Below are 26,020 nucleotides of genomic sequence, written 5' to 3' on the forward strand. Positions count from 1 at the left end.
CCAAAGCTGATCTGTTTTTGGGGTAAGAAGAAAAATGCATGAAAAATGTATCCCTTTAAATCCTATGGGACCTCATGGAAGGTGGTGGAAGTGTATGCTACAGATTATTTAATGTACCTATACTACTTTTTGTGTGTGTGGTTCATTTTTCTGTATTTTGTTAAACATAACAAAACGTCAATAAAAATCTCAAAAAAAAAAAAAAAAAAAAAGAATCCTACGGAGCTTATTAAGCCAGTACGCTGGGGGTGCAGAACGTTTTTTTTAACAGTCCTGCATGCTGCATCTTTGGTGCGCTGTTCAAAAGCACACCAAAAACGCATCTCCCACTAAATTCTACAGAAAATGCACCAAATGCCGCATCAACAACACCTGTATTGCGTTTTTGCTGCGTTTTTTTAAAGTCATGTGTCCAAGTTGCATGACTAGGGCTCAGGAGTCCAGAAAACGCAGCAAAAACGCATTGGTGTTTATACCATGTTTTTTTCAACAAAGCAATGTAAAAAGCGTCCTTAAATAATTGTCAGCCTCCATAAGGCACAATGAATCTTTCAAGAAAGAAAAAAAAAAAAGAAAAGAAAAGAAAAAAAAAGAAAATGTTTTCACAGTGTATTTATCTTTGTTGGGTGAAATTGTCCTTCGTGAGTTTCTGCTTAGTGGTTACCAACAAAGCTTCCGAGATTTCAGCTCCATACAAAGCGTGATGAGTTCATCATACAGCAACGGGAGGTCTCCGCTCTCAGATGTCACTCCAATTTCTTAATTGCTATGCAATCAGAGGAAAAAAGGAGAAAAGCCATCATCATCTCAGCTGCCTTCCTCATTAACGGATAGAGCCCAATGATAGTCTTAAAAGTGGCGTCCTCTTTCTTCCACCTTCCAATACCATCTCTACACCTCGTTGCCAGTTCATAGATAATACTGGATTTTTGCAGAAACTGTTTTGCACCCTTTAACAGAGTAAATTTTTTCCTCCTTGGGGTAATAAGTCATCTCTTTGGCCACTGTGCTGACCATGTCTTCATCGACCATAAAGCCGCGCTGACGAAGCTCCGCCCTCACGCACATCTTCACATGCTCAAATTCCATCGGGAGGAACGGCACAAAGAAGTCAATCAGGTTTTTCTCTATCATGCTGCTGTGCCACAAGCCACCTGTAGATGGAGACAACGGGGCATTTTAGAATGAACACAGCAAACTGGATTAATCAGTGACTCAGGAGAAGAAGTAATATTACTCATACAGTGCAGGAAACACTGTTATGCCCTGTACACACGGTCAAACAACATTGATCGGACATTCCGACAACAAAATCCTAGGATTTTTTCCGACGGATGTTGGCTCAAACTTGTCTTGCTTACACACAGTCACACAAAGTGGTCGGAAAATCTGATCGTTCTGAACACGGTGACGTAAAACACGTATGTAGCCAATAGCTTTCGTCTCTTAATTTATTCTGAGCATGCGTTGCACTTTGTCCGTCGGATTTGTGTACACACAATCGGAATTTCCGACAATGGATTTTGTTGTGGGAAAATTTTATATCCTGCTCTCAAACTTTGTGTGTCGGAAAATCCGATGGAAAATGTGTGATGGAGCCCACACACGGTCGGAATTTCCGACAACAAGGTCCTTTCACACATTTTCCGTCGGAAAATCCGACCGTGTGTACGGGGCATTAGAGTTTACCTTAATCTAAGATTGATAACAAATTTTCTCTTAATCCCTTGGAAGCAGATAGAACCTGGTTTCAACAGGCAGGCCTGCAAACTCTTTACATGCACTCTGCGCACCTTCTCCCCTTCAGATCTCCACCTCCCTGTGCTTCTGTAGCAGAGGGAGGATGGAGGGCAGAAGGGTAAATGATTTATTTTTGAATTTTCAGGAGTGTGCATAAAATGAGACACCGACGGGCAAAGCTGAGAATTCCTGGCTTGCAGAAGCCCAGCCCCAGAATACGTGTTCCCAGAACACCAAAGGATTTCAAACAGTCCGTCATACATTGTAAGATGGCCTGGTGTCCACAGAAACATTAAAAAAAAATTATAATAAAAAGTGTCCCCTGTGCATTGGCTCTATGTTATTTACGAAGTGGTACCAAAAGTATTGAGACTACTTTTGTAACACGCCAACAGATGGCAGCACAAGGCTGAACGCACAGTCACAGGGAGCACAGACCTTCATAAGTCAGTGTACCAAAAGACATTGTTTTTTTGTTTTTAATTTAAATATTTATTTTACATCAAATTGTTTTACACGATCTCTTAATTTTTTTTATTGATTTTATTGCTATCACAAGGGGTGAACAACATCCCTTGTGATAGCATGGGCAGTGGCAGGTACTCTTTACTGAGAGTTCTGGGGTCTTCTAGGCCTCAGATCTCTCCTCCCCCCTCAAAAGCATCTTATCAAACTGGGATCAGGTTGATCAGATGCTTGCCTGGCCATTAACAGCTTGTAAACGACAAACCAAAAATCAGGTGTGATTAAATCCTCATCGCTCCTGGCTCACAGATGAGGGAAAGATAAAGATGTACCTTTTTTCTCCTCTGCACAGGATGCAGCACTCCTGGGCTCCCTGATCGCATCGAAGAGCCCCAAAACAGCAGCCTCCCTTCCACACTCTGTAGAAGTGATCGGGCGGCTGTATAGCCACTCAATCACCTCTATAGCAAAGCCCATCACCGGATGCAAATTTTGATGCCAGGATCATGGCTGCAGCCATGTTCCTGGTATCGCCGCTTGCTCCCGAGTATGTATGGGTATGTCCCAAGGACAGGAAGAGGTTAAATAAAATTTGGGCAAAATGAACATTTCCATTACACATTGATACAGCGCGCGCACGCCTGTGTGCTCTATCACATTGTAGTAGCATTCGTTACATAGAGTAAGCAGTGCTGTGTTCTGGCAGCAATAGCTTCCGGAATTAAATAGAATCGGCCTGAATGCTTCTCCACCATTCTCATACACCAAGTCTCAGCGCTGGATGACTATATTGTACAAGGTGAATAGAAGTTTCACACAGACAGATGGTGGGCTGTAAAAAACAGGCGACTGACAGTCACTGCTCTCTGCTCTGAGCAGACTGGGAACTGAGCGATCAGCAGTCATGTGGTCTGTGTTTCAGCAGGTAGGTAAGCATGGATGTTTGGAGTTTTTTTTTTTTGTAATCCCACACTTCTCCTTTAAGAATAGTTAGAGTAAGGCTTTTCTTCCACTTTACCTTTTGCTGCTATACTCACCATCATTTGAGTTGAAGGCATAGAGGGATAAATGGTGTTCCACATCACTCAGCTTGATATCCTCCCTCTTCTTTCCCGTCTTCCAGAAATGCAAGGCCAACTCAGAGATGTAATCTCCTCCAGCATTACTGAAGCAAAAAAAAAAAAAAAGAAACACAAGTAAAGCATTGGGAATATGCTAAACTGGATACCAGTATAATGTAAGGAAATTTGTCTGCAGCGGAGAGAGCTATGCTGTTAAAAGGTCAGTCAATGAACATCTTGGGTATAGGTGTAGCCTGATCATCTAAAGCAGTGGTCTCCAAAACTGCGGCCCTTTGCGTAACTTTATCTGGCCCTTGGGGCACTACTCCGCTGACACCAATGAGGGGGCACCATTCCCCCTACTGACACCATCAATGGGGCACTATTCCACCAACTAACACCAATGATGGGGCACCATTCCCCCTATTGACACCATCAATGGAGTACTATTCCACCAACTGACACCAATGATGGGGCACCATTCCCCCTACTGACACCATCAATGGAGTACTATTCCACCAACTGACACCACTGATGGGGCACCATTCCCACTACTGGCACCATCAATGGAGTACTATTCCACCAACTGACACCAATGATGGGGCACCATTCCCCCTATTGACACCATCAATGGAGTACTATTCCACCAACTGACACCACTGATGGGGCACCATTCCCACTACTGGCACCATCAATGGAGTACTATTCCACCAACTGACACCAATGATAAGGCACCATCAATGGGGCACTATTCTACCGTCACCAATAATGGGGCACCATTCTCACTACTGACACCATCAATGGGGCACTATTCCACTAATTGACACCAATGATGGGGCACCATTCCCCCTATGGACACTGTCAATGGGGCACTATTTTTCTCATTGATATCAACAATAGGGCACTATTCCTCCCATTAGAACTAGGGTTCTCCCGAAACTAGTATCGGTCCCGATACCGAGTATTTGCAGGAGTACTTGTACTCCTGCAAACATTCCTGATGCCTAGTCCGATACCTGGACACTCAGGAACAATTGGTGCGGCGGCAGGGGAAGTTATAATCATGACAGCCGCTTCTCCTCCTCTCCCCTCCATGGCTTTCAGCTGCTTTATTGAAAGCCACAAAGGGAGATTGGTGATTATAACTTTCCCCGCCACTGCACCCATTGTTTCCGAGTATCCTCTGTGTTCTCCTCCAGCTCCCCCCCCCCCCTCATCCTCCGGTCCCCCCCCTCCTCCTCCGGTCCCCCCCCCAGCAGTCCCCCTCTGTGCGCAGCTTCGATCCCCCCTGTCATCCTCTGGTCCCCATACTCCTCCACTCCCCCTCTGTGCACTCCTCTGGTCCCATCCCTCCCCCCTGTCCTCCTCTGCCCACCCTGTCACAGATCTTTCAGGATGGAGAGCGGAGGAAGGAGCCAGTAAATATGTCATTTACCGGCTCCTTCCTTTTCCAAATGAACAGAGTCAGAAATCACTGACTCTGTCCATTCATAACTGAGCATCATAAACTGTGTTTACAATGTCACCGCTTATGAATGGAGAGGAGCTGCTGTCTCCTGTCCATTCATCTCCAGTGCAGCTGAGGCTGCTGAGAAAGAGACTGGGGAATCTCTATTCTCAGTCCCTTTCCAAGTATCAAAGGGAAGATATCAGGGGGAACATTGTAATAAATATTCTAAAGTAAAAATATAAAATATCTTAAAAAAAATAAATGGTAAAAAATGTGATTGTAAAAAAAACCTGTCACATGACAAAAAAAAAAAAAAGTATCGGTAATCGGTATCGGCGAGTGCTTGAAAAAAAAAGTATCGGTACTTGTACTCAGTCTTAAAAACGTGGTATTGGGACAACCTTAATTAGAACCAGTGATGGGGCTCTTATGCCGGGCATTTACTACTCCCACTGACCACTGTCTGGCCCCCCTAAAGCCTGAAGGACAGTAAACTGGCCCTTTTTTGGAAAGTTTGAAGACCCCTGGTCTAAAGTAAGGCCTCATCTTATTACAGTGGAACCTCGGATTACGAGCATGATCCGTTCCAGGAGTATGCTTCTAATCCAAAGTAGTTGCATATCAAAGCGAGTTTTCCCATTCAAAGTTAATGGAAATTAAAATAATTTGTTCTGCATTGACTTCAATGAGATGCAATACCACATGCAGCCAGAAGCGGGGGTGGGGCGCCGGAGAGCCTCGGAAACGGCCGAAAAGGCCAGAGCACACTTCGGCTGACCTCAGCAAACCTCGGAAAGACTCCGTTCATGAGCCTTTCCGAGGTCTGCCGAACTGTCCTTGGGCCTTTCCGAACGGCGCCGATCGGCGACTTTCGGCTCTGCTCAGGCGCCCCCCACCTCAGGCCAAAAGCGGTACTGCACGCCGCTTTTGGCCTGAATCCTGCTCGTTTTGCGAGACAACACTCGCAAACCGAGTTAGGATTTTTAGAAATACAGCGCTCGTTAACCGCGTTACTCGCAAACCGAGGTTCCACTGTATACATTTTGGATACAACAGCAGGATCTTTTCTCATAGTTCCTGACTCAGACTCTGTTCCTGTCCACCTGGGAGTTTTAGGCGTTTCCTCTTCTCTGGGCATATTCGCTGTTTTAGTTTAATATTTATGAAGGTTTATAGTAAGGCATAGTATGAGTTAAGTCCATCAAAGGTGCATGCAACCTCCTGGACTTTTCTTGATTATTTACATCTGACAGGTTAATGGTGCTCCTGGGGAAGACACTCCAGATTCTGACACTAGAGAAGTACACACAGCAGCTCTACCCGCCCCTCCCCTCTGCTTCCCATTCATATAGCCTTTGTATTTTTCAGCATAGCAACTGCATCAACGCTGACATGTTTATGGAGCTTTACAGCATTACAGCTGACATGTTTATGGAGCTTCTAGAAGCTCTATAAACATGTCAGCTGTAAATAAAAGAGACAAGTCCAGGAGTTGGTATGCACCTTGTTTGGCTTACCTCATGGTATGCCTTCACTTTTTACCAAATAGCTGGACTCCTGGAGTTCAGCTTTAAAGAGTAACTCCACTTTTGTTGAGGAAACTCCCCCGGGTGATCTATGTACATTACAAGGATTTTAATAAACTTTGTTGCAGATTCCTACCTTTTTTTTATTCTGAAGAAACCCGTTTGTTCCTCTGTGCCCATGTGGGAAAGTGAGTCTAATGGGAGTGGTTTCATAATTATCAATCAGCTGTGGACCTGCAGAGCTCTAATGAGGAAAGCTGCTGGACCTGCATCCCTTTAAACTTGTTCCTATTGGGAGTATCTCACCAAAAATTACATTTTTGTTGCAGGAGATGCCAAAAATCTGACTTGTATTTTAGTGTAGACTTTTGGGAAAATCAGTAAGCCAATCACACAAGCAGGAAATGATGGTTCTGAGGGGATGTTCTGTACACATTATGTGTACAGAACATCTCCAGGTAGCCATATTGCATTACATTTTCAGAAAGCTATAGCGGCTGCAGATTGAAAAGGAAAGGTCATTTTTAATAACATTCAATTACAATATGACTTATGTCGCAATTGTATACGCTATATTATTATTTTTTCCCCACAAAAGTGGAGTTACCCTTTAAAGTCAGCATTTTTACCAAATACTACATAAGAAAACAAATGCCCTGGTGATTTTTTACTATTTTTTTTAATTCAATCACTTCCCAAACCACTAAATATATCATTACCAAAAATTGATATGACCAAACAGATTGGTCACATAGAGAAGAACTAGCATTTTACGAAGTAGGGGAGCAATGGCAGCCACCATATTTCTCTTAGTATATACCGCTTGCCGACCGTATACAGTACATATACGGTGGCAAGGTGGCTCTCCTGTGCAGAATCACGTACCTGTACGTGATCCTGCACTTCCAGGTCTCGGGCACACACGCATGCCGCCAGCGACCCACTCCTGCTGTGATTAGACACAGTGGGAGCCAATGAGCAGGACACCTTGTCCGCAGGGACCCGCCGATTGTTCGGGAGAGAAGCAGAACAGCGGTCTGCCTATGTAAACAAGGCAGATCGCCTTTCTGTGAGAAGGGAAGGTAGTGATCCTGTGTTTCTGCAAAGCAGGAACATGGATCTCTGTCTTCCCACAATACAAGCACCTCCCCCACCGTTAGTAAGCGCTCCCTAGGCACACAGTTAACCCTTTGATTACCCGTTAACTCCTTCCCAGCCAGTGTCATTAGTACAGTGACAGTGCATATTATTTAGCACTGATCACTGTATTAGTGTCACTGGTCCCCCAAAAAAGTGTCAAAAGTGTCACTTAGTGTCAGATTTGTCCGCCGCAATGTCGTAGTCCCACTATAAAAGTCACTGATCGCCGCCATTACTAGTAAAAAAATAAATAAAAATTCCATAAATATCCCATAGTTTGTAGACGCTATAACTTTTGCGCAAACCAATCAATATAAGCTTATTGGGATTTTTTTTTACCAGAAATATGTAGCAGAAGAGATACGGGCCTAAATTTATGAAGAAATTATGTTACTTTTATTGGATAGGTTTTACAGCAAAATGTAAGAATTTTTTTTCTTTCAAAAAAATTTCCTCTTTTTTTTGTTTATAGTGCAAACAATAAAAACTGCAGGTGGTGATCAAATACCACCAAAAAAAGCTCTATTTGTGGGAAAAAAGGCACACATTTTATTTGAGTACAGCGTCGCACGACTGCACAATTGTTAAAGTACCGCAGTGCCTTATGGCAAAAAAAAGCCAAAACGCTTGGCCATGAAAGGGGGGGGGGAGTGGACAGGTAATTCTTCTGGAGCTGAAGTGGTTAATAAACTAACAAAAATATGAATGCATGGGAAAAATGTGAATGTCTCATAAAAATGACTTCTAACAAGCCAAACACCGCAGTAATTAGTCAGAATAGGCTTCCAATGAAAAAGTAAGATTCTTTCCCTTTAAACTGATTAATAAATGTGGTCTTCCATAAGAGAAAGGTCCTCTGTAGATAAAATCCTGATTTTCAGTGGCTGAGCACTTACCTGAGGAAAATGAAGATGGCTTTGGTGTAGGAGACGCCACCAATCTGGTCGTAGTAATCGAGGAACGGCTTTATAGAGTCCATCAAGCCACGCTGCATCTTATCTACTTCATCAAATATGAAGATGGATCGCTCACAGGCCGACACGTTCCCTCGGATCCACGACTGTAACTGGTCCTGGAAAAGCAAACCGAAAAAAAAAAAAAAAAACCACAGCATTAAAAAGATAAGTCAGCAGCCAGCTACAGCGACCAATATCACCGGACCATCCTGTGTTCAAGGTTTTTTCATTACAATTTCCTCTGTTAGTAGCCTGAATGTAACTCCACTCTCCACTCCTAGCCTGGGGACTGGACAGGGAAAGAGCAGCAAGAAGCCCGATGAAGCCACCCCTCTGCTCTCACCTCCTATCAGCATGTAACTTGTGGACATATAGGTATGACTCCCAGTCCAGTCCCTCCCTAACACCATATTAAAGTACAACTCCGACCAAAACTTTTTTTTTTGTATTACAGTGGAGCGTTGTCTGGGTCCCATATGTGGGAGATTCACCTTCTTTATTTGTCCTGGTGTTAGAGAATTTAATGAAATCCAAAATTTCATGCTGGTCACTAAAGAAAGAGCAGAGAGGAAACTTACCACTGGGGAAAAATGTTACACTTCGCATTTTCCTGCATTTTGGGGAGATCTGCCGTTCTCTTCTCAATGGGGACACAGACAGTACAGAGGCCCCCCCCAATTCATCCAGAAACAAACATGTTTGTCCAATGTTACATTTTAGCCCCTAAGGAACATACTCACCTCACTGGATCCTTGAAGCAGAGAGGGGACATTGCTGCATACAGTTCAATAACCCCCCCCCGAGTTTTGACAGACCTCTTTATTCAAACATCAATTGGGTTTACTTTGAAGTGACAGACTTGCTGCTCTGGTAGCTCAATCTTGGAGCTTACATGTGACAAAGCCTCTCCCCCATGACAGCTTTTGGGTTCATTTACACTTGCTTCGGCTTCAACACACATTAACGGCTAGTTTACACTTGCTTCAAAACAAGACTTCAGACACGCTTTGTTAAAGCTCTCTGAACGCCAGTCAAAGCTCCTGTCACTAAATAAAATGGTTATCTTACAGTCCTGTTTACATCTTGCTTTTGCTTTGCTTCAAAAATTATACTCCATGTAGCTTTAGTGGTGTTTCAAAGTGTCTGTGGTCACCTTTATTGTCGGTCTGTCCATTCACCCCGTTCAGACCAATCTGTTTTACAGAGACTGCAGACTTGCATTTATGGCTCAAGTTCTTCGCACAGATAAGCAATAGAAAACCTCTGCATTGCCTAATTACCTATTAAACCTGAGACACTGTACAGAACTGACATTTCCTCTTTATAGCTCTTTAGTCATTTTATAGGAATAGTAAACCTGATTTGTAATTCAACTTTACTGTTTGTAAAAGAGCAACACAGGCTTTTGTTTTTTTTCTAATGTGACGCAGTTTCTGTATCGATGCCATAAATCAGCAAGCAAAAGAAATGTACACAAATAAATGTCTTCTCCTAATCTAGGCATTGCTGGAAGGTTGGCCTATTATATCAACTCTGAGAAAAAGCAAGTAGGTACATAAACTTCATAAATTAGAACACTTAAAAACACTTAGAAGTCGATGGCAAAGCTCACTTGAAGCCCCACCAAAGGCTCATCGAAGCACCAAGCAAAAGCAAGGTGTAAACAGGACTGTAAGCTAACCATTTTATTTAGTGACAGGGGCTTTGACTGCCATTCAGAGAGCTTTAACAAAGTGTGTCCGAAGCCTTGTTTTGAAGCAAGTGTAAACTAGCCGCTAGGGAAGTGGTGATTGGCTGCACAAGGACCATGCTGGAAGTGCCACGTATTACTCCCAGCAACCAAACAGAGCTGCGAGGAAGAAAAGAGGAGAAGAATGCAGAGCTCAGGAGTGCGCTACGCACAGGGTGCAGAGCTCAGGAGTGCGCTACGCACAGGGTGCAGAGCTCAGGAGTGCGCTACGCACAGGGTGCAGAGCTCAGGAGTGCGCTACGCACAGGGTGCAGAGCTCAGGAGTGCGCTACGCACAGGGTGCAGAGCTCAGGAGTGCGCTACGCACAGGGTGCAGAGCTCAGGAGTGCGCTACGCACAGGGTGCAGAGCTCAGGAGCGCGCTACGCACAGGGTGCAGAGCTCAGGAGCGCGCTACGCACAGGGTGCAGAGCTCAGGAGCGCGCTACGCACAGGGTGCAGAGCTCAGGAGCGCGCCACGCACAGGGTGCAGAGCTCAGGAGTGCGCTACGCACAGGGTGCAGAGCTCAGGAGTGCGCTACGCACAGGGTGCAGAGCTCAGGAGTGCGCTACGCACAGGGTGCAGAGCTCAGGAGTGCGCTACGCACAGGGTGCAGAGTTCAGGAGTGCGCTACGCACAGGGTGCAGAGTTCAGGAGTGCGCTACGCACAGGGTGCAGAGTTCAGGAGTGCGCTATGCACAGAATGTAAAGTTCAGCCATGCGCTACGCACAGGGTGCAGAGTTCAGGAGTGCGCTACGCACAGGGTGCAGAGTTCAGAAGTGCGCTATGCACAGGGTGCAGAGCTCAGAAGTGCGCTATGCACAGGGTGCAGAGTTCAGAAGTGCGCTATGCACAGGGTGCAGAGTTCAGAAGTGCGCTATGCACAGGGTGCAGAGTTCAGAAGTGCGCTACGCACAGAATGCAAAGTTCAGCCATGCGCTATGCACGGAGTGCAGACTTAAGGCGTGTGCTACGCACAGGGTGCGGAGTTCAGGAGTGCGTGTTTACAGACACCCCCTCCCCCAGTACCGAGCTCTCCCCTACAACTTCTCCCCAAGAGAAAGCTCTCCTTCCAGTACAGCTGGATTTCCAGCTCTTCAACCTTCCCTGTCCCATACCCACAGCAGAATCTTATACTGTGGCTGGTAAGGCTGCTTCCGCTGGCCTCTCTTGATGCTGCGGGTGTGTGCGGCTAGAGCGAACAAGTGGATTCCCCGAAAAAACAGCAAAGCTCTTCCAGCGCTCAGTGGTCCTCAACAGAGGGAAGGCCAAACCAGTGTCACGTGTGTACTCAATTCTATGCCCCGCCCCCTCCTCTGTTGTATTGGGAGAGCAGGGAGGGATTCGTGTGTGCAGACACTAGAGGCCAGTGCTGGAGGTTTCCGATGGTAAAAGCCTAGCCGCCGTCAGTGTACTCCTTCCTGTGCTGGTACACAGAGAGGGTTCCAGTGCCCGGCTCCTGTTGCCACTCTGCATGCATCTCCTTTCTGTGCCGGTTGCTGGAACACAAAGTTCCAGCGCTGGGCACCCAACTGCCACTCTGCGTATTACACTCGGCGTGATTAGGGCGTGCCCAGGCACAGTGCCCAGTGTGAGACAGAACAGAAGTTTCCTGTAATAAAGACGGCTCCCTGCTGCTCCCTCTCCTTGTGCAGGGTGGCTGGTCTTGTCTCCGCCCCCTCCTGTAGTTTTCTGCAGGCAGCCTGTTATGGGTGGAGCCTGCTGGGCCCCTCCCACAGCTCTGATCTCTGCAAAAGCTATGCAGAATGATGAGGTCACTGATACTTTTACAAGGTCATTTCTAGGTTTGCAGAGACATTTGGTGCACATAAAACCGATTTATATCCTTTGAGAAACATTTCAATTACCCTTTCTGTGTCTGGAGATTAACTTTGTCTGCTTTCCATCAATCTTGGTTTGATCAGATGCTTTGTAGGGCAGAGGTGAGACCTGGTGTCTCTCCATAAAGAGGACCTGTCACGGGCCATGCTATCACAAGGGATGTTGTTCATCTCTTGTGGTAGCAATAAACATTAACACAACGGTACAGTGTCAATTTATTTTTCTATAAAAGAAATTATAATAACAAAAAAATTTAAAGCGCCCCCCTCCCCCGGGGCATGTGCAAATGTGCACGTAGGTCCTGCACACATATGTAAATGATGATCGCACCACATATGAGGTATTGTTGCGAACGTCAGAGCAAGAACAATAATTCTAGTGCCAGACCGCTTGTGTAACTCTAAACTGGTAACCTGTAAAGTCTTTTAACCACTTGACCTCCAGAAGATTTACCCCCCTTTATGACCAGAGCATTTTTCGCGATACAGCACTGTGTTATTTTAACTGACAATTGCGCGGTCATGCAATGCTGTACATAAATGAAATTTATATTATTTTTTTCCTACAAATAGAGCTTTCTTTTGGTGGTATTTGATCAACATTGGTTGTTTTATTTTTTGCAACAAAAAAAAAAAAAAAAAAAAAACTTGACAATTATAAAAAAATAAATAAAATAAATAAAAATAAAAAACAAAACAATTAATATTTTTTACTGTCTGCTATAAAACATATTCAATAAAAAAATGTAATCACAGTTCTTCATAAATTTAGACCACTATGTATTCTGCTACATATTTTTGGTAAAAAAAAAAAAAAAAAAAAAAAAAAAAATCGCAATAGATGTAACATATATTGATTGGTTTGCACAAAAGCTATAGCGTCTAAAAACTAGGGGATATATATACTGTAATTTTTCTTTTTTTTCTACTAGTGGTGATCAGTGACTTATAGCGGGACTGCGATATTGCAGAGGACATTCCGACACTGACACTTTTGATGCTTTTTTGAAGACCGGTGAGACTAACACAATGATCGGTGCAAAAAAATATGCACCGTCACTGCACGAATGACACTGGCTGGGAAGCGGTTAAACATCTAAGGTGATCAAAGGGTTAAATGAGTGCCTAGCCAGTGTTTTTGTGTTTCCAATGTGGTGCTTTTACTAAGGGATGTGCTGGATTTTATTCCCTGACAGGACAGAGCTCTGTCTTGTTTACATAGGCAGAGCTCCGTCCAGTCTGTCTCCTCGCCGATCAGCGGGTGCTGGTGGACATCCATTGGATGGCACCCACTGATCAGCTTGTGCTGTGCCTAATCACAGCACAAGCGGTGCTCTGGCGGCGCGCGTGCCCACTACTTGGAAGTGCCGAATCACGTACTAGGTAAGTGACACACAGGAAAGCCACTTTGCCGCCATACTCATACGTGAGGCGATCGGCAAGTGGTTATAGTGTCGCCTATGGAGATTTTTCGGTACTGTAGTTTGTCGCTGTTCCACGCATGTACATAATTTTAAAGCGTGACATGTTTGGTATCTATTTACTCGGTATAACATCATCTTTTATCCAAAAATTGGGTATTATTTTTGTTTGTGTGCGCTAAAATTCATTTAAGTACAACTATAGGCAAAACTTTTTTTTCATTTTGGATAGAGTAAGGGAAGGTTATAACCCCTGTCAGATGATTTTTTTTTGCCATCTGTGTCCCATTTCAGAGATTTCCCTTCACTTCCTGTCCCACAGCCAAACAGGAAGTGAGAGGAAATCCCTGCAACATAAAAGGAATTCCTTGGGGACCCCCAGCTCACCAGAACTAGTGTCCCCATTGGAAGATTTCCCCTCTATTACTTTTCTGGGGACAACCCAAAATTTGGGAATTCTTTTACTTTCAACAATAAACAGGACAAATAGAGAGGGTAAATCTCCCTAACAGGGACACAGACCGCAATAAAAAAAAAAAAAACTGACAAACATTCCAATCGCTCTCCACTCCAAAAAATTGTTTTACCCTTAGTTATACCTTAAAGTGTATTTATTCCAAAAAAATTGCCTCTGATAAACTGCTGTCCAAATATTGTGCGACAAAAAATTGCAATAAAAACAATTTCAATCTGCAGGGCCTCTGCTTTAAAAAAAAAAAAAATTATATATATATATATATATATATATATATATATATATATATATATATATATATATATATATATATATATATATATATATATATATATATATATATATATATATATATATATATATATATATATATATATATATATATATATATATCTCCACACCTCTCCATGGTCTGTAGATGGGGTAACCCCAAACTTTTGTTGTAGAGAAGGGCAAGAAATTCTCTCATAGTTTATTGCGGTCTCAGACAACATTGGGGTGATTTATCCTCATTTCCTGTCCCAGAGACGTCATTGTCACCTGGACAGGAAGTGAGGGGAAACCTGTAACAGGGACACAGACAGCAATAATATCTTGTTGGTGGATCACAGTATAAATTAATGAAGTAAATACCATAGTGAGAGGTACACCCAATGGAAATTTTGGTGCCGAAACAGAAAAAGCAGGATGCACTTGGCTGAAAACCGAAAATGACAGTTTAAAAAAAAAAAAAAAAAAATATATATATATATATATATATATAAAATTGTATTTTATTCTACTTTTTAATTAGTATCATGAATTTAAATGAATATTAATTTATTGTCGGCCATCTATGGCATCTTTAGCTCAACAAAAATGTATTCCTTAACCCTAGGTTCACATGTCCACGATTTTTGCGTGCTGCGTTCGTGCCAGCAATAAATGGGCTGCTGTGCCTGCGTTTCTGAAAAAAAAAAAAAAAAAAAAAAAAAAAAAAGGTGCATGCACCTTTTCAAAAATGCAGCCGCAGGTACCCTGTGGTACCCGCATATGCACTGCGATTTTACATGCGTGGGGGTGACATTCAAAATCAATGGGAGCCCCCCTGCTTTCCTCAGAAAAGTGCGTCTTCACCAGGGGTGGTTGCGGGATTTCCTGCTATTCGCGCAGCAACATGCAGAGATGTAAAAGTAGGGTTACATTCTATGTAGGTCCTCACACTGGTCTGTTACGCTTCTGCTGTGGTGTTAAAAATCCTGCTTGCTGCATTGTTGGTCAGTTAAAAAAAAAAAACGCGCCACGTTGACATGCAGTGAAAAGGCAGCAAAAACGCATCAACAATGCACCCATGTTACGTTTTTGAGTCACATGACCTATGAAAAACAAACCATAAAGCACAGCATCGTGGTAAAATCACGGTAAAAGCGCCGCAAAATCACGTACGTTTTTGGCACCTCTCTCATTGGCAAAGTGCCGATAACACCATTTTCACGTAATATGTTTGGGCAGCTGAAATTTTGGTGCATCTCTAACCACATTCTTTGTTCTCTTTTACCTTGTAAGCATCTATCTGGTTGGCGTGTGGAAAGTGCAGGGTAGCCACAAACTGATGTACATGTTTACTCTTCAGGCCCTCGGGATATATATGGCGGGCCACGATTTGGCTGACGTAGTTCTTGCCGGCACCGGTCCAGCCGTGAAAGGAAAGTACTAGAGGTTTCTTCGAGTTTTTGTGCTCCAAAAATTTCGGCACTGCCTTTAAGATCACCCTCTTGGCCAGGTGTTGCCCGAAGATTTTCTCATCGAACTCGATCTGCAGAGCTAGAAGAAAGCAAAAGAGAGTACAGGGAACCATCAGTGCGCTCATTTACAGCAAAGACAATATAAGATGATCAATTGTCATTAACCATTTGAAGACCACGCCTTTTCTGGCACTTTTTGTTTACAAGCTTAAATCTGTATCTTGTGCTAGAAAATTACTTATAACCCCAAAACATATTTTTTTTTTAGCAGAGACCCTAGGGAATAAAATGGCGATCAATGCAATTTTTTATGTCACATGGTATTTGTGCAGCGTTTTTTTGAGAGGGAAAAAAAAAAAATACACTTTAATTTTAAAAAACAAAAACACATTTTATACCCCAATATTTTGTAAAATATAAAAGATGTCACGCCGAGTAAATAGATACTTAACATGTCACGCATTAAATTTGGGCACGCTCGTGGAATGGCGACAAACTACGGTACTTAACTGCTTCCCGCCCACCATATAGTATATTGATGGACGGCCACACCGTCGGATTGTTCCTCGGGCGAGCTGGTGGGAATGGTAAGCCCAAGAAACACCAGCTCATGAGCCGCTCGGAATGCTTTCAAGAGAAAGCCGACCACCGGCTGAAAAAAACAATACCGGGGTTATGGCTGATATCTTCAGCCATAATCCTGGTAAACCACTCGAAAGCCGCAACATATATATATATATATATATATACGTATTGCGTTCTGCACGTGGTTAAAGCTGAATTTAGCTAAATGCACAGAGGAGATACATATAAAGGGATGTTACCTGACAGAGGATTTGTATTTCTGTCCGCCCAGTCCTGAGATTTACACAGTTCTGCCACGCCAACTGCTTTTCCTTTAACTGCGTCCTGTCCGGGGTACATATATACGTCCTTGAAAGGAAGGGGTGGGGGGGGGGGGGGGGGCATGGGCTCCCCCTCAAGCTCTCCCATCCCATCAGGGAGCCCTGGACCATTGTAAGCTGTCGGGTCAGCAGCACACAGAGGAGATGGAGGAACATTCATGCCCTCTGCAGTGTAGATGAGCATCATGGGAAATGTAGTTCCAACACATCTGGGGTACTACGGTACCTTTGAATTTCCATAGGCGACGCTTTAAAAAAATTTTACGGTTACCAGGTTTGAGCTACAGAGGAGGTCTAGGGCTAGAATTATTGCTCTCGCTCTGACGATCGCGGCGATACCTCACATGTGTGGTTTGAACACCGTTTACATATGCGGGCGCGACTTCCGTATGCGTTTTCTTCGCTGCGCGAGCTCGCGGGGACAGGGGCACTTTAAAAATTTTTTTTTTTTTTTTTTTTTTTTATTTAATTTATTTATTTTTGTACTTTATAAATTGTGTTTAAATTTTTTTTTTTTTTTTTTTACTTTTATTGCTGTCACAAGCAATGTAAACATCCCTTGTGACAGTAATATGTGGTGACAGGTACTCTTTATGGAGGGATGGGGGGTCTAAAAGACCCCCCATCCCTCCTTTACACTTCAAAGTATTCAGATCGCCGAAAACGGCGATTCTGAATACTGTGTACTTTTTTAAATTCGGCACCATTGGCAGCCGAGTAAACGGGAAGTGACGTCATGACGTCGCTTCCGCATTTACAAGAAGAAGGCTGGAACGAAGCCGCTCGCAGCTTCGTTCCAGTCCGCCCCCAGCCGCCGAAGGCAGCGGACCGGACACCGGGCCTCCCGATCGCACGGGAGGCCCGGTAACAGCGGCGGGAGGCGGCGGGAGGGGGGGGATGTCCCCTCCCGCTCCTCCGGTATAACAACCGAGCGGCTTTTAGCCGCATCGGTTGTTATATTCGGGTAGCCGATCGCCCGCTGAAAACAACGGTACCGGGATGATGCCTGCAGCTGCGGGCATCATCCCGGTATAACCCCGGAAAACCGAGGACGCATATATGCGTTCGGTCGGCGGGAAGGGGTTAAAGCAAAAATCTTTTTATTTGATCTTTTGCTTTCAAAGGTAGAGGAGAGATTTGTGGTCTTATAGACCCCAGATTAGAGCTGCACAATTAATCGTTAAAAAATCGTGATCTCGATTCAACCCCCCTGACGATCTCTATTGCAGAGTTTGCCGATTCGTTTATATAACAAGTGGAGAGACTTATCTGCTCACTCAGCTGTCAAAAGAAAACATCCAGGCAGTCTGCCAAGTTTTTCATGAAACATTGTAACGATCAAAGGGATAAAACTTCTGTGTTAAAAAATATATCCAGGCAGTCTGCCAAGTTTTTAAACGTGTAAATGCAGGAAGTTTAACCACTTAAAGTGGAGCTCCATCCAAAAAAAAAAAAAAAAAAATGTCATTGATGTGCTTGAAAAAAATAAAATAAAAAACATTTGGAAAAAATTTTTTTTTTTTTACTTACCTTTTTATGCCTGTTGCTATGTGATCCCTTGTAATCTGCCTCCTTCAGCGCCTGGGCTCCTGACGTCACTTCCCTCGGCAGAGGAAGGGAGGTCACCACTTTCCCCTCTGTCAATCATCTGGGACATACGACAGGTCCGCCCAAGCGGAGAGGGAGATGAGCGGGGCTTCGATCCCCGCATCGCTGGACCCTGGGACAGGTAAGTGTCCGATTATTAAAAGTCAGCAGCTGCAGTATTTGTAGCTGCTTGCTTTTAATTTTTTTTTTTTGAAGGGGAACTCCGCTTTAAGTTAAAATCAGAACTTTTTGCTAGAAATTACTTGGAACCCTCAAACATTATATATATATTAGCAGAGACCCTAGGGAATAAAATGTCAATTGCTGCAATATTTTATGTCACACTGTATTTGCCCAGCGATCTTTCAAACGCAATTTTTTGGGAAAAAATACACTTCAATGAATAATAAAAAAAAAAAAAAAAAAACGAAACAGTAAAGTTAGCCCAATTATTTTTGTTTTAATGTGAATGATGATGTTACGCCGCGAGAATCGTGATCTGTCTTCTAAGCAAAAAAATTGCGATTCTCATTTTAGCCAGAATCGTGCAGCTCTAGCCCAGATCTCTCAAAGAGGACCTGTCATCCCTTATTTCTATTGCAAGGGATGTTTACATTCCTTGTAATAGGAATTAAAGTGGTTAAAAAAAAAATTAATGGGACAGTGCAAAAATAAATAAGACTTTTTTTTTTTTTTAAATGCCCCCATCCCTCAGTGCTTGCGCACAGAAGCGAATGCATAAGTCGCGCACGCATATGAAAACGGTGTTCGCACCACACATAGATAGAGATATGAGATAATGTTAGAGCGAGAGCAATAATTCTAGCGCTCGACCTCCTATGTAACTCCAAACAGTTAACCTGTGAAAAGGTGTCGCCTATTGTAGCTTGTCGCCATTCCACGAGTGTGGGCAATTTTAAAGCATGACATGATAGGTGTCTATTTACTCGGTGTAACGTCAGCTTTTATAGTTTACCAAAAATAAATAAAAAATTGGGTTATAGAGTGTGGGTTTTTTTTGCTTTAAAACTCAATAAAGTGCATTTTTTCCCCCAAAAAATTACGTTTGAAAAACTGCTGTGCAAATACAGTGTCACATAAAAAAATAAAAATGGCCATTTAATTCTCTAGGGTCTCTGCTAAAAGAAATATATAATGTTTGGGGGTTCTAAGTAATTTTCTGGCAGAAAATACAGATTTTTACTTGTAAACAAAAAGTGCCAGAAAAAGCCTGGTCTTCAAGTGATCATGACCCAGATGAAGGGGGGCTTCTTATGGGGTAAACACACACGTAGCATGTCCTGTCATTTTGTAGCAATGAACTGATGGTGTTTTCAGCATTGTGCAGCCATGTAAGAGGTTGTCATTCCCGTGTGCTACATGTGACACTCACCACATAGGGAGCCACTTCTTCTCTACATCTCATGATCAACTGCCACTCCTGATCATTAAAGAGGAGCTCCGGCCTATACAAAAACAAATGAAAAGTCAGCAGCTACAAATCCTGCAGCTGCTGACTTTTAATATAAGGACTCTTACCTGTTCAGGGAGCACGCCATGTCGGTACCCCAAGCTGATCCATCAATCAGCTTCGTTGTTCCGTCAGATTAGGCGACCCGTCAGATTTCGTAATGGAAGTGATATTCTGTTGCGGCCATCTTGGTACACCTGCACTCAGCCACACTAAGCCTACAGTCTGAAGTCGCCAAGCGGACATCTTGTTACACCCACCGAAGTCTTGCATTTCACACTTAGCCCTCATGCACACAGGCTGTTAAAATAACGTTATGAAAACGCCAGTATCTTTGCAGTGATTTTTTTGAACTTTTTTCTGCTTTTTTCAGCGTTTTTGCAATAGCGTTATTTAGCGTTTTTGAGCGTTTTTCCGCGTTAGCGTTTTTTTTTTTTTTCAATGGATCAAAAACGTTAAAAAACGTTGGTGAATGACGTTTTTGAGCGTTTTTACAGCTGAAAAACATCTTTCAGAACCCACTGGTCCTGGGTTTTTTTTACAGCTTAAAAACGCCTAGGTGGGCATGAAGCCATAGACTAACAGACAGGCCTTTTTAAGCTGCAAAAAAAGCTCAAAAAAGCAGCTGTAAAAACGTCCGTGTGCATGAGGACTTATTTTTACCACTAAACTGAGCTTATATCATGAAATACAGGATTTAGAAGTCAGTGACACGGTTTTGATGTTGAATTTTAAAAGCATTGGCAAGCCTGCTCACAGGTTTGGTAATCTGACAGAAGACCGCTGCTTTTAAAATTAAACATCAAAACCGTGTCACGGACTTCTAAATCCTGTATTTTACGATATAAGCTGAGTTTAGAGGTAAAAAAGTGTGAAATGCAAGACTTCGGTGAGTGTAAAAAGATGTCCTCTTGGTGTCTTCACACTGTAGGCTTCCTGTGGCTGAGTGCGGGTGTACCAAGATGGCCGTGACAGACCGTCACTTCCGTTACAAGATTTTCACGAGTCGCCTAATCTGACGGAACACCGGCATCCTTACTAAGGGAAACAGGAAGTGAAGCCTTGCGGCTTCACAGCCCGTTTCCTACTGCGCATGCGCGAGGCACTGCACTTTCTGACAGGTCCCTGCTGTCTTCTGGGACCTGTGTGTCTCCCAGAAGGCAACGGGGGGTTTTGACAGATATTTGCTCCGCCCTCCCCCACGAAAGGCGCCAAAATGTGAAAGCAGAGAGGGGAGGAAGCAAAAAAGTGGAGTTTCCCCTTTTGGGTGAAGCTCCGCTTTAACTAAAGTAGGACTAAAGGCAAAACTTTGTATTTCATTTTGGATAAAGTAAGGAAGCGCTATAACCAACGTTGGGTTTACCCTCTGTGTCCCACTGGTGAGATTTCCCTTCACTTCTTGTCTCATAGACCAAAACAGGAAGTGAGAGGAAACGCCTGCAAGGTGAGGTTATCATTAAAGCGGGGTTCCACCTAAATTTTGAACAATATCTGTATGTATTCTCTTCCTTGCCTAGATGCTGACATGCCATTTAAAAAAATTTAAATCGCCGTAATTACCTTTTATTTTTCTATTCTTCTTTGCACTTCCTGGTTCTCCTCCCGTGGGAGTAGGCGTGTTTCTAGCCTCTCCCAGACTCCTGGGAGCTAGTCTCAGGCTTCCCAGGATGCCACTGAGCATGTGCGGGAACGAGCAGTGAATGCTGGGAGCACAGCATTCACCACATCCAGGAAATAAATGCTTGTGGGCTTCAAATGCCCACAATGAAGATGGAAACCGCCTGCAGTGAATAATATAAGTTATTCTTTCCAACGAAATCTGACACAGGTGGACATATTACACACAATATGTGAGTATGTAATGCTGAGAAGAAAAGTTTGTGAATGAACTAAAAAAACAAAAAAAAAAAAAAAACGATAGATAGGTGGACCCCCGCTTTAAGGATGGGCTCAGACGTGTTCCCGCCAGGAAGGTGACCCTCCGCAGCGCTAATCACAGGCAGTTAGACATTTCCTGATCCACGACTGCACAGATCGGGAAATACCTCACAGTCTGTGATTAGCGCTGCGGAGTGTCAACTTCCTGGCGGGCGCGAGGAGTTGCGAACACGCCGGAGCCCATCCTTAGTTGTAACTAAGAATGGGTTCGGGTGAGTGCAGATCGAACCTGCCAGGAAGCTGGCACTGCCCACCACCAATCACAAGCAGCGTGTGTATGTGCAGCTGCCGGTCGGGAAATGCCTCACTGCCTATGATTGGCGGCGTGCAATGACAGCTTCCTGGCGGGTTCATCACTCATTATCACTAGAACTAGTGTCCCTATCGGAAGATTTCTCCTCTATTCCTGTTCCGGTGACAACTCAACATTTGGGATTTTCTTACGCTTTTACTCTCAGCGATAACAATCACCAGGAAAAATGAAGAGGGGGAATCTCCCTAATGGGGGCACAGGCAGCAATAAAAACTGGCAGGGGGTCTAACCCCTCTCTACTCTATCCAATACTAAACTAAAAAAGAAGACCTGCCTTTGGTTGTACTTCTATTCTGCTCCAATCAGACAGGCCCTGCACTCCATAGATGATGGCAGGATCGCATGGTGTACAGCCAGCTTCAATCAGATTGTAAAGCACTCAGCACCATGCAAAATCCCTCTGCATCCATGCTGGGACTTGTAGTCCCCCTGCCCTCACCTGTCACATTGATGGCCCCGTCCAGCAGGCACTGATCCGGGGAATACCAGAGCAGCCCATAGTAGGTGACGACTCCTGTGATTAAGGTCCCGAAGGCCATAGAGATCGGCTCCAAGCATCGTGCTGTGAGCGGCAGCAACGACAACCAGATCACCACCCCGGACACTTTCATTTCACCCACCAAACTGTGCAGAGGGAGGGCCTCCCAGCCGTCCACTTCCGGTGCTGAGGGCACAGCGGCGGCCATCTTTACTGAGGGCACACAGTTCCTTGTCCATTGATTGTTTTTTTGCCATTACGTGTCAGAATTCTCAGACATGCTCAGTATTGTATCCCCAGTTCTGCTGGTACCAGTTTATCTTCTCTTGCCAACTGGAAAATCCAGTACTGGCAGGTGTGCAATGTTAAAACCAGCATGCTGCCAGTGAGGGCTACTACTGTTTTCCACAGCTGGCAGAGTCAGATCTAGACACCATGGTGGCCCCCTAAAGTTTGTCTAACAAATTGTCTATCACAATTGCACTAATACGGCTACAATCACATCTAACAGATTGTTAAGATTTTTTTCCCTCAAAAAGTCTCCAAATCTGACCATACGTGTTGCAGCATGATTGTACAATATTTCTTTGGATGTATCAAAATTGTGTAGAGCACATTCACATTCTTACATGTGTTAGTGAACATCAATGTGTATTGTGGTAAAGCAGCATATTTGCATAGTTGTCCACAGTCCCGAATGGCCTGGGACATTCGAGGAAAGCAGACCATTGTCCCGCTCTGAGTCTGTCCCGGGCAGAGTCCTGAAAATTAGGCTCTGTCACGGACAGTGGGACACAGTTATCACAGTCACCATACGGCTCATTTCAGTCTGTAGTTTAGTCCTAGCTCAGCTTGTGATTGGTGGGATTGGCTGAGGGTCTGGGTGTCAGCTGTGCCTCATGAAGCCGCAGGAGCGCCCCCTTCCACGTGGCTTATCTCTGGCTTATTGAAGATAAGGGTGGAATGGTGGTGAACAGGGAGAGACATCCAAGGCAGGCACATGATGCCTGCCACCAAAAAAGCTGCAGAGTTCTCCAATAGAAAGCTGACTGTTCTGTGCTGAGCCCAACTCCTCAGTGTCACTGCCATGTACTCAGCAACTTCCGTGTGCCTGCCCCCCCCCACCGTAATGTCCCAGTGTCTTCTATCCCAGAAGAGACACTAAACTAGAACAAAAACAAGTGGGACTTTGCTTGTACCTTGTAGGTGTAGGGTCTAATAAATGCACAAATCAAGGAGATTTAAAAGAAACTTTTATTCTACACATATAAATGGTACGATTAAAATCACAGTTGCGGTTGGATTATTCAAGGTGTTATAATCTTGGTTAGATAATCCGAAGAGGTGGGCCCGAAGAAGCCGCTGCTCAGACCATCTGCTCTGATCATAACCCCCCCCTTCACCAACCCGATTCCCCACCCCCCCTTCTCCACCCCCCCCAACTCCGCTCACCCCCCTTCTTCTCCACCCCCCCCCCCAACTCTGCCGCTGGGAGGCTGAGCCGGATGCTCCCTCTACAGCCCAGCGCTCCATTGAGCCCTGGAGGGTCAGAGCAGACAGAGGTGACTTGACAGTTATGCCTCGTTTCCACTGAGCGGATCGGTTCGGTTCGGTTCGGTACGCTATTCTGAGTGTTTCCATTATGAAAACGGCCCATACAACCGAACCGCACCGCACCATTCAGGGTCCTGCTTAAGATGTGGGGCCATAGAAAATGGTACGGTTCGGTTAGGGCGGAGCTACAATACATTCCACTGATTGATGGACGTGTGACGCCATGCTAGGCATTTTTCTTAAACCCAGGTATGGCCCCTGTGGGGCCGACTTGCAGTGGAGTGTTTCATATTTCCATCGCACACGTTCCTGGTATAAGCTCTAAAGGTCGGGTGCTGCAGCAACAACCAGCTGGATACTGGTTCAAGTCACAATGTAGATATTTGCCAGCACACCAAGGATCAGCGCAAGGTGGCGATCAAACGGTTTAGTTTATTGCATGGAAACGTTGCACCTCTTTGTGTTGTGATCATGCAATAAACTAAACCGTTTGGACGCCACCTTGTGCTGATCCTTGGTGTGTTGGCAAATATCTACATTGCGACTTGCAGTGGAAACGCTTACCTGAATAGGCCGGACCATTCTAGGCCTTCCAAACTGTACCGACCCGAACCGATCCGCTCAGTGGAAATGAGGCATTACTAGCTCTCTGCTCAGGGAGCTCTTAGAACCAAGGAATCGGCAGCGTTTGATCGCTCAGTTCTCAGTCTTAAAGCCAGCGGGGGACAGATGCAGCATCCACCTAGGCAAGTATGATTCTAAAATAAACAAAATTCTCATACTTCTCTTTTAAGGACCTCTATGATTTTCAAGTTGACCAACACTGCTTTATACTCTGTCCTGCATTGCAACGCACATCAACTCATTGCAGCATACAATATGATGCACCACAGTGCACAATACTAGCACATTTCGGTGCATATGCACTGATGTGGCTGCTATGAATACTGACGTTGCTAAATTTGCTCTGGGCAGGGGCGTTGCTAGGTCTGCAAAAGATCTGGGGCTAGAGCCCACAGCAGCGGTCACCAACCTTTTTGCATGCCCGCGGGGGGGGGGGGAGCAGTTTTTCATGGTGTCAGGATGATTGAAGTGCATTATTTCTATTGTTACATTCTAATATTTAATGAAGCGGTTCAACTCACCATACTGCAGAATCAGTGGGAGCCCTAGGCTTGTCACTTGCCACATCTCCTGCTACCAGATGCAGCGTGTCACTTGCCACCGTCGCCTGTCACCAGATGCAGCACCTGCCACTAGATGTGGATTGTCACTTGCCACATCTCCTGCCACCATTTGCAGATTGTCACTTGCCACATCTCTTTCCACCATTTGCAGATTGTCACTTGCCACGTCACCTGCCACGTCTCCTGGCACCATTTGCAGATTGCCACATCTCCTGCCACCATTTGCAGATTGTCACTTGCCACGTCACATGCCAACTGATGTGGATTGTCACTTGCCATGCCAGCCAGTGCCACCAAATGTGCATTGACGTTGCAAGCTTGGTGGCAGGCCGACAGCACTAATCCATTTAGTGAGAGCAGGAGAGCGGTGACCTGGGGCGGGCAGTGAGAGATTATGTCATCTCGCTGCTCCACGCCGTACCTCCGATATTGAAGCAAGGGGGTCTGGCTGCAAAGTGGAGCTCCATGATGACAGGAAGCAAGTGACCTCCACTCCACCATGTTGTGAGGGCGGAAGAGCGCTGATGTGTGGCGGGCAGTGACAGATGATATCATCTCTCTGCTGCTTGCCGCACCTCTCTCCCAAATTGAAGAGGCACGGCTGTGAAGAGCGCTGATGTGGAGCGAGCGCAGAGAGATGTCATCTCTGCTCGTCCGCCCACTTGCTTCTCTCCTCTCTTCTTCCTCTCTCATGCAGCCAGCCCACCCACCGCAGCAGCCGCAACCCGCTGGTTAGGCAGGGACCCTGCGGCAAGAGACTCGGGGCTATTGGCCCCAGATTCGGGGCTATAGCCCCAATAGCCACCCCCTAGCAACGCCCCTGGCTCTGGGGATCCAGGAGTCGACGACATCTTGTCCTGAAAGGGTTAATCTCAGAGAAAAATGCCAGTGTTCTCTAGAGACAAGGCAGTGCCAGGTGTGCTTGCCCAAACAAATAAATAGCATTGGCCTGTGCATGTTAATGCTACAAGAGCTTTATAGAACAATCCTATAGAGAACAGATCTTCTGTATTCTATAGTTGACAGGGAACATGTTTCCAGGAGGGGAAGGATGCCTC

General features: G+C 44.7%; 1 protein-coding gene across 1 annotated transcript; it reads right to left on the reverse strand.

The window, feature by feature from the left end:
- Window positions 1–155: 155 nt before the first annotated feature.
- Window positions 156–22,445, reverse strand: LOC141108661 (torsin-1A-like). The gene is made up of 5 exons (XM_073600485.1): window positions 22,183–22,445; window positions 15,343–15,608; window positions 8,279–8,454; window positions 3,243–3,370; window positions 156–1,154 (listed from the first exon to the last, which is right to left on the reverse strand). The coding sequence occupies exons 1-5, from the start codon at window positions 22,427–22,429 to the stop codon at window positions 910–912; spliced, it is 1,062 nt and encodes a 353-aa protein (XP_073456586.1). The 5' UTR covers window positions 22,430–22,445; the 3' UTR covers window positions 156–909.
- Window positions 22,446–26,020: the final 3,575 nt, after the last annotated feature.

The sequence above is a fragment of the Aquarana catesbeiana genome, linkage group LG09, assembly GCF_042186555.1.
Source record: "Aquarana catesbeiana isolate 2022-GZ linkage group LG09, ASM4218655v1, whole genome shotgun sequence".
NCBI classification, from domain to species: Eukaryota; Metazoa; Chordata; class Amphibia; order Anura; family Ranidae; genus Aquarana; species Aquarana catesbeiana.